This window comes from Myotis davidii, unplaced genomic scaffold (genome assembly GCF_000327345.1).
Source record: "Myotis davidii unplaced genomic scaffold, ASM32734v1 scaffold458, whole genome shotgun sequence".
Classification (NCBI taxonomy): Eukaryota; Metazoa; Chordata; class Mammalia; order Chiroptera; family Vespertilionidae; genus Myotis; species Myotis davidii.
In genome coordinates this window covers 2,495,866-2,505,305 of record NW_006289819.1, presented here as the reverse complement: position 1 = coordinate 2,505,305, position 9,440 = coordinate 2,495,866, and the positions used below count along the sequence as shown (strand labels likewise).

Below are 9,440 nucleotides of genomic sequence, written 5' to 3'. Positions count from 1 at the left end.
AGGTTGAGAGCCACTGCTATAGATAATATTAAATTAAGAGCCATATTGGTCTAGAAACGTTCAACATAATTTTTTCCATTTGTATAGGGGTAACACACTGTACTAAATATATACGGCCTTAATCTACATGGGTTTGATTACAGAAACTAATAAAGTAGTCTCTAAAAAAAAGAAGAAAGAAAAAAATAAGAGAGAAATATAACAGAAATTTTCTTGGTTGTATGTGAGAAACTACAGGGTAATTAAATTCTTCTTTTTGTGTGTGTGTTAATCCTCACCCGAGGATACTTTTTCCATTGATTTTCAGAGAGAGTGGGAGGGAGGGAGTAGGGAGAGTGAAAAACCTCAATGTGCCTCCCATTGATTGGTTGTCTCCTGCATGCGCCCCACCTGGGCCAGTGATCAAACCTGCAACCCAGGTACATGCCTTTGACCAGGAATCAAACCTGAGCCCCTTCAGTGAGTGGGCGACCCTCTACCATTGAGCCACCCGGGCCAGAAAGGTTAATTAAATTCTCCTTTCTACCTTTCTCTCATTATGAATTTTATCTGATGAACATGGATTACTTTGCTCAGAAAACAGGGAAGACTCCAACAGGAATTATCCTGGGTATCAAAGATTCCATGGGGGAATGGCCTCCAGGCTGGGAAGCAGGATTCTCTGTTTCTTTCAGACTCTGCAACCTTAAAGCTCAGGTAGAGGCCTTGTGAACAACACAGAACTCTCTGAAGGACCAGAGTCCAACTTGAGGGGCTCAGAACAGCTGAAGGAGGGACCCTATCCTCAGGCTAGGGACTTGAGTGGTCTTGGCTGTCACCTGCCCCTCCACCCCCACCGCCCCAAAACAAAGTGTGTGGAAGGCACTTTACAACCAGGCAGACCTACATCGGGGTCTCAGCTGCCTCGAACAGCTGTTTGACCTTGGGCAAGTCTTTTCACCTCTGAACTTCAGTGTCCTCATCCATACAGTGGAAATAACACAGAGCAGCTGGAGAATTAAGTGAAATGATGCCTGAGTCGGGCACATGAAGGTGTATAATAAACCTGGTCCCTTTCCCCCTTTCCTTCCCTAACCCCAGAAGAATGTGTATCTACCAGAAGCCCCAAAAGAGCCTGCTGCCCTCAAAAGTTGCTGCTCTTGCCCGGCCAGTGTGGCTCAGTGGTTGAGCGTCAAACTATGAACCAGGAGGTCACAGTTCAATTCCCGGTCAGGGCGCATGCCCCAGTTGCAGGCTCAATCCCCAGTGTGGAGGCAGTTGATCAATGATCTCGCTCATCATTGATGTTTCTCTCTCTCTCCCTCTCCCTTCCTCTCTGAAATCAATTAAAAAAATATATGTTTTCAAAAAGTTGCTGGTCTTGTAAATGGATGTGTTAGCCAACCACCTCCCCGTCCACATGTATCTCTGTTCTTCCCATCGAGAGGCCTCCCTGCCTCTGGTCTGGCTTGTGCCAGATCATGACACCGGGCTCAGCATTGGGTGGAAGCACAGCCTGTGTGGCCCGACAAAACCGCGTTAGCATCCCAGCTCTGCACAGCCCACTTAAGGCTCCAAGCTTCCATTTCTGTGTCTGTAAAATAGGGATAGTACTGCTATGAGGATTTAGTATATATCAAATATCTGGCCCATAATGACTACTCAAAGTAAAAACAAACCCAGTGGCCGGCATTATTATGATACAGGGGGCACAGCTCCATTTGACAGTGAGGAAGCTGAGGCTCCGGGAACCTCAGTGACTTGATCAGATCGCAGTGACCAAGTCTGTCTGATGACAGTCGCTGGGTCTCTTGTGCTCAGTTGCTTCCCCAGAGTTTGCTCTTGCTGAGCCGAAGGGCGGGGCCGTCCCTGTGCTGTCAGCGGGAAGCGTCTGCTGGGGCTGCAGCCTGGAGTTAAAGATATTGGAGGCGGGTGAGGATCCAGCCTGGGGAAGGTGGGCAGGATCAGGGCACAGGGGCTTATCAAGAGGAGAGAAGGCGACTCAGACAGCCCCACACACCCTCATAAGGAAAAGTAGCGCAGGTAAGGGCTACTGCGTTGTAATGCTGATGGGATTCTGGAGAAGAGAAATGGGAGGGTGGAGGGCAGATATGGGGCAGAGGGGAGCTTTAGAGAGCATATCATTGATGTCAGCAGAGAGCAGTACTTGCTTTCAGCTCAGTACAAGACAGGCTGGGAGGTGACGACCCGGAGTGGGGGTGCCATGGACTGGGGCAGGGTTTCACTCTGAAGGCAGCATCTGCATGGAGTGTTAGGGAGGTTGCACGTTTCAGAAATCCATGTAAAGTGTGCTCTGGCAGGAGGAGTGAGTGAGTGAAGGCGGCCGCTGCCCCAGAGGTGCACCTGCTCCCTGGACCCAGCTCCAGGCCCCTCTCTGACCCTCGGATTCTATCTTCAGTTTCCATCTCTTTCCAGTCTGGTGCTACTCTGCTCTGTCGCTCTGGTCTTCTGTGTCCATCTGTGTACGTTGATCCTTCCTGATGTTCCTCTGTGTCTATTCTGCCCCGTCTGGGTCTCTCTGGTCTATGCTCTAGTCCATTTTTGCTGCCTGTTGATGGGGATCTGCCACCTCAGACCCCGCTATGCACCTGCTCTGTCTTCAGTCTTCCAGGACCTCCAGATCCTGCCAGGCTTTCATGGCTCATCCCGCCTGTCCCCTGGCCCAGCAGACCCCTGGCCCTCAGAGGAGGATACACCGGTTACCCCAGAACCAGTGCTCTCTCCTCTTCCCAGGCAGCACTGAGAATTCCGGGGGCTGTTGGACATGGCAGGCCACAGGGAAGAGCCAGTTCTGGCATCACCTGCCTGGCCTCTGACCTTCCCCTCATGCAGCTCGCTGTGAAGAAGGAGACCATGGTATGGAGGGCAGAGGGCATCAAGCAGCCTCAGGGAGGGTCAGCATATGGCTGTGTCTCTGGGCACGGAGTGGGCACCAGCAGCCTGGTGTTATTGCCTCCTTGCACCTGCTTGGCCTGGTCAGCTGTCACTTCACTTTTTGGTCAAAATTTCGGTCCTCTTGCCCCCTTTTATTTCAGCTTCTACCCTGGAGGAGGCAGGAAATGAGAAAGCAAGTGAGCAAGTAAGTGGCAGAGGAAGAGGGGGACCTGTGTTCAGGCGGTCAGTCCAACCACATTCTCACAGAGGCTCAGAGAGAGTGTCACCCGGTGGTTATGAGCACAGGCACTGCAGTTGGCTACCACTGTGTCCCCAGGCAAGTGTGTCCCCGCTTTCCTTATGTGTAAAACGGGGGTAGCGATCATGCCTGCGTCACAGGGTAGCTCTGTGTAGGCTCGTGTTCAGCGTGTAGGCATTCTGGTACAACTTCTGTTTCCTATGACATGTGTTTGTTCTGATTGGAGGGTGCCCACAATTATTGTTAAATATTTCAACCAGCACCCCAGTTATGGGGATAAAATAAAACAGATCATGGTGCTTGGCACATAGTAAGCTGTTACAGCAACAATAATACTATAATGTATTGAATTATTAATGTAATTATATTGTTATATATAATTGCACATTATTGTTATTCAGTTGTTGAATTTATTATTTAAAATAATACTCTATATTATTATTTATTGGCTTGGATAGAAGTTGAGAGAAATGCTACAGAGATTCATGACCATTGGTGCCAACTCTCTCAACCTTCCTCCCTCCACCAACCTGTGCCCTGATTTCTCCTGGGACTTGTGACCTCCAGACACACATCATTTTCTCCAGGTCTCTGAGGAACAGGAAGGAAAAGCAAAGGGAGAGAGAATGTCTATACTCGTCTTTTCTGTCTCTCTCTTTTTTTTCCCCACTAGCTCTCTCTTTTTTTTTTCCACTACGTCTCCTGGTCAGTATTTATTGGGTCTTAATATGTGCCAGGCTCTGTATTAAGTAACGAGGTTACAGTGGGAAACAATAAAATCATGCACCTTCAAGCTGAGCCGCTCAGTGGGGATGTGCTCGACTTGTGGGATTTCCAAGTTACCGCGGGCTTGCTGCCTGAGCTCAGGCAGAGACCAAGGAGCTGACCTGGGATCCATCTTCTCCTCAGGCCTCCTCTCTGCATGTGGCACCTTGGGCCACTGTGACGCTTTCTGCTTCAGCTCTGGCAGTAGCTGGAGATTTTTCTAAGTGCCTGGCCTGCCTTGGAGTCGGGTGACCAAAACTGGATCTGGCTTTAAGGAACAAAGCCAGGTCTAACTTTCTTAGACTTTGCCCTGTAGACAATGGAGCCATTGAAAGATTGAACTAGTGGTTCCATTGAATTTTTGTTTTAGAAAGAGTGCTCTGCAAACCAGTGCACAGAATGAGCTGGACAAAGGCCCAGCTGGAGGACTGAGACAAAATCCGAGAGAGAGAGAGAGATGCCAGTGTCTGAACCAGATAGCAGGGGATGGATGGGTATGAGAGGCACTTCGGAGGTGGTGGCAATAGAACCGGGGGACAGATAGGATGTAGCGGGATGAGAAAGAAGATGAGGAGATTCCCCAGGTTTCTGGCTGGTATGACCGCATTGATCTTAGAGATGCCATCAATTTCTTCCAACCAAAAATTCTTTGCCCTCACGATTTCCTTTTCCCTTTTGAGAATCTGGGCCAGAACATATTCAGTACATGGAGGACTCAGAGGAGTGGAGCTCTGGTTAGCTATGGTTTTGCTGCTCGTGAGAAACCTTACAGCAGCGGAAGAATGAGCGAGATCCAGTTTCTCCCACATGTTCCCTCTCTGAGTCTTCTTTCTCCATTTGTGAGATGGAGATAATGATCCCTGCCCTACACTTCTCATAGCGTCATCATGAGCTCTCACATGAGGCTCAAAGAGAGAATGAATGTCAAGGTATATTGTAAAGTACAGGCCAAAAGCTGAATTCTATAGTTTTAGCCCAAATGGAGGTACAGAGGCCAGGCTCCTCATGATGGATAATGATGTCACCCTTTGTTTTCCCTCACATGGGGTTTCTGGTCCCTAGACTGAGAGTCAGGCAATTTCTTCCCAGTAAAGAGTGTTTTCCTTTCAGGAGAGTTGGGGGAAGGTATGATGGGAACCCAGGGCTCCAGGGAGCCCAAGTTCCCCACCAGGGGTCCTGGTTGCCAAGCAGCACCCTTGGACACATGCCGCTCATTTAAAGACAGTGAGTTCCACTTGCCCTCAGCCTTCATGTGTGTTCAACCAGGTCAAACACCCTTTATCATCAGACTCCTAAAGAGCAAGCCATTCATTGGCTGTGTATTTAAAAAAAAAAGTTAGAAATGGCAGCACATTTTTTGATTCTTGGCCCTCAGGTAGAAGATTCTCATATCTTTGGGATTCTTCTTCCCAGGAAGAATGTAGCTTGCAAAGTATGTATTTTTATTTCTGTTTTGCAGGTGAGAAACTGAGGCCTACAAAGTGAGCTAACAGCCCAGAGTCACATAGCAGATAAAGCCGGAGCTGGGATTCCAGCAGAACCCGCTGTCTCTAACCCCACGCCCTTCCCATGCTGCTGTGTGGTTTCTCTCCCTTCAAGACGACCAGGCCCAACCCATTGTACTTTTCGCAGAAACTAAGGCCAACCTGGGGAGACAATGCCACCTTTGGTGAAAGGTAGGAATTTAATGAAAATACTTATCTGCCAGCTACCTAAAAGCTATTGAGTAATCTCTGAGAAGATCCTAGAAAAATACCTAGCATATATAGGAAGTTCAAAGTGTATTCAGTCTTTTGGCCAAAGTCAAGAAACCATCTGATGCATTAAATGTAGACACAGGTTCTTATGGAGACTAGTTCATGATGTTCCAAAGGAGAACAAGCAGAACAAGTAGGTTGAGTCTGATAAATTGGAAAAGGAGTAATACTGACAGCATTGAGATCGTTCCCATTCCCTAAGTACCGACGATGCACATGACACCTTTTCAGTAAGGCTGTCCTGCCCCCTATTCCTCAGGAAGAAAGAAGGCTCGGACCACTTAAGTTGAGAAAGACCTAAGAGTCAGTAAGAGGCTAAAAAGAAAAAATCAATGAAATGCTCAGAGAAGCAAGAATGTGGGCATCTGGGAGAATGAAAACTGTGGTCATCATATACGATGGAGTATCTCTGGATGTTTCCTTGGGTAATTTGGACCTGGATCTCGGTCCTGTGTGTGGAGAACCATCCAGAAATGCAGCCAACATTTATTATGCACCTACCACATGTTAGGCCTTCTGTGTGATGATTTCATGCCAAAATATCACCCAATCCTTGCAGCAAACTTGTAACAAAGCAACCATTATTCTCATTTTGTACTTGAAGAAGTAGTCTCAAATGGATAGAATGCTGGGTAAAGGGTTTGCTCAAGGTCATTTATTCAGTAAATTATAGAGCCAAGGATTTAGAACTCAGCATTCCTTCTAACACTCCATGGCCTGTGATGGGTAAAATTAGAGTGGAAAAATAAATTGATGTCTTCAACAGGGCCAAGTAAGTCCTCTCACTAAAATTTGCCAAATTTCATAGAGTACGTACACTAATATTTATTTCTAAACACCTGGTTGCCTAACTAAGGAGAAGAGGATACTAAGGGGAAGTAGAGATCAGCTAGTCCAATGCCTTCATTTCACAGCTGAGGAAACTGAGGCTTAGATGGGTAATTGCTGGTGGGTCAGAGGCAGAGTCTAAACCAGATGTGAAAGCCCTTTCCTCTTCATAAATTTCCTGGGAGTGGTGGCAATAGACAAGAGTGGGTGAAATAGGCTGTCATGCTGAGGGGGGTCATGGTGTTTCATCAAAACTGGACACCAACCACTGCCCAGACCCCATCAGTAACCCTCACCCTGATGCATAGTTTAGCTAACCCTCTGTCTGAATCGGTGCCTTTCTTTTTCCTTTAGAAGTAGAACACAATGCAAAATCTAACCAGTCCTATGTGACTGAATTTATCCTTCTGGGCTTCTCCTTCAGTCCCAGGATCATGCCCCTGCTCTTCTCAGCCTTCCTGATGACCTACCTGTTGATTATTCTGGGCAACAGCTTAATCACCATCCTCATCTGCCTGGACTCGCACCTCCACACACCCATGTACTTCTTTATTGGCGTCCTTTCTATGTTGGATCTTAGCTACACCACTACAACTGTGCCCCAGATGTTGGCTCATATGGCCAGCCAGAAGAAAACCATCTCTTTTGCCAGCTGTGTAGCCCAGATGTACATTTTCTTGGTGCTAGGCATCACCGAGTCCTGGCTTTTTGCCATCATGTCTATAGACAGGTATGTGGCCATCTGCCACCCACTCAGGTACAAAGTCATCATGAGCCCATGGCTGTGTGGGGTAATGGTCATTTTTTGTGGACTCTGGGGTGTCATCTCTGCTCTTGTCTACACTGTGTTTGCCATGCGACTGCCCTACTGTGGTCCCAACAAGATCAACCATTTCTTCTGTGAAGTCCCAGCCGTGTTAAAGCTGGCTTGTGCAGACACCTCAGTCAATGATCGGATAGACTTCATTCTCGGCTTTAGTGTCATCCTGGTTCCACTTTCCCTTATTCTTGTCATTTATGTCAATATCTTCATTGCCATCTTGAGGATCCGTTCAGGCCAAGGACGGCTGAAGGCCTTCTCCACCTGTGCCTCCCACATCACTGTGGTCACCATGTTCTGTGTGCCCGCCATGGTCATGTACATGAAGCCTGGCTCTGAGGCCTCCCCAGAAGAGGACAAAAAGTTGGCCCTGTTCTACAATGTTATCTCTGCTTTCTTCAACCCCATCATCTACAGCCTCCGAAACAAGGATGTGAAGAGGGCTTTCCTCAAGGTGACAGGCTGGGGCAGGGACCCAGAATGAGGCCCGGGGAGGAGAGCTTGGAGACAGAGAAACAAGACTCATGATGCACAGCCAATGCTCAAACACTCATTCACATGGCTCAGTAGCACCAGTACACACTCCCCTCAGCCTCGATCTCAACAATATACTGGTCCTTGGGGGACAGCCCATGATTTAGCTGACAGATGGGCACCATGAAATGTCTTCCAGGTGCATCAGTATTTTAGTTCCCTTTTGTTCTAGAGCCTTAGTAGTTAACAAAAAATGGGTATCTAGATATTAAAATCTTTTATTGAGACAAAGGGAATAGGTTTGGGGGTATGTCCTGTGTCTGAATCTTGAGGAAGATTCATTACCTTCTGGAAACTGCACACATAGTATTAGGTTAAGTGGAGAGAAGGGCAAGGGCACTGACATCAGAGGATTCCTGGCCCAGTGAGGAGGAGCAAGGAAATGTCATTGCAGTGGCTTTGTGTGCTTCTTCAGATATGCATATGGAAACAAGTTGGGAAGGCTTGCGGCCAGGTGCAATCTGAGCCCTCTGACCTTCCCAGACTCATCTCAGGTCACTCTGTTCCTCCCCTCATTCCAATAAACTGAACTCCATCCTTGCCTTGAATGTGCCATACTCTCCCATTTCAGGGCTTCGACATATGCTACTCCTTCTCTTGTCACCATTAACTCCATCCCACCTCCCTCCCACCCCATTATACTGTTAACTCCTGTTCATTCTCAGGTCTTGGCTTAAACTGCAGCTCCTCAAAGAAGCCTTTCCTTGAGCCCTCAGAGTAAGTTAACCTTCCAAACCATCCCATACCTCTCTCTCATAACAATAAAGATATGAGGTGTAACATCTGGGTTCTCTGCTAGATAGCAAGTTTTACGAGGCAGGGACCATGATTGTCCAGTTGACTGCCGAGAGTGGAGAGTTGATAAATTAGGTATAGAAAAATGCAGGAAGTAGTGGCAGGTACAAAAAGGGGAGGAAGTAAAAAAGATTAAATGTTGTTGTTCAGCTATAGTCATATGAGAAAAATATTTTCTTTTGTTATTAATAAACATGAATTGAATTAGTGGAATATCATTTGTCAAACTAGCAAAATTTAGGAAAATGGTGATATTTAATGCTGGGAAGGACATAGTGAGACTGAGCCACACTTTCATTGCTGAAAAGAATATCATTGGTTCTTCCTTTCCAGAGAAACACTATCTTACACATAGTAGACACTCAACATATCTGTTAAGTGAAGAGTAATAATACTAATAATTATGGCTCTATTGGTTAAACTTTATGTGCCAATATAGTTAAGAATTTTACATATACTCATTTAATAAAAATATCAACAAATGGAAAGCATGTAACAAACCTATATAATAAAAGCCTAATATGCTAAGTGTCTGGTCCTCCTGTCGTCTGTTCAACCAATCAAAGTGTAATATGCTAATGATATGCTAAGGCCACTCAACCGCTTGCTATGATGTACACTGACCACCAGGGAGCAGACGCTCCGACTGGTAGGTTAGCTTGCTGCTGGGGTCCGGTCTATCAAAACTGAGTGAGACAGGACAGACATGCCCTGGAGCCCTCCCGTGGTCCCTCCCCAGCTGGCCAAACTTCTGTGTCCTGATCATGCACCAATTGTACACGGGTGGGGTCCTTCAGCGTGGCCTGGG

General features: G+C 47.0%; 1 protein-coding gene across 1 annotated transcript in view; it reads left to right on the top strand.

Moving 5' to 3' along the window:
- The window catches only part of LOC102766523 (olfactory receptor 2A12), a 9,771-nt gene extending 1,937 nt beyond the window's left edge, over positions 1 to 7,834 (top strand). Inside the window, exons 2-3 of the mRNA XM_006762595.2 lie at positions 5,358 to 5,574; positions 6,838 to 7,834. Coding sequence (XP_006762658.1) covers positions 5,556 to 5,574; positions 6,838 to 7,787 — 969 coding nt within the window. The 5' untranslated portion in view covers positions 5,358 to 5,555 and the 3' untranslated portion in view covers positions 7,788 to 7,834. The remainder of the gene's footprint in view (positions 1 to 5,357; positions 5,575 to 6,837) is intronic.
- The last annotated feature ends 1,606 nt before the right edge of the window (positions 7,835 to 9,440 follow it).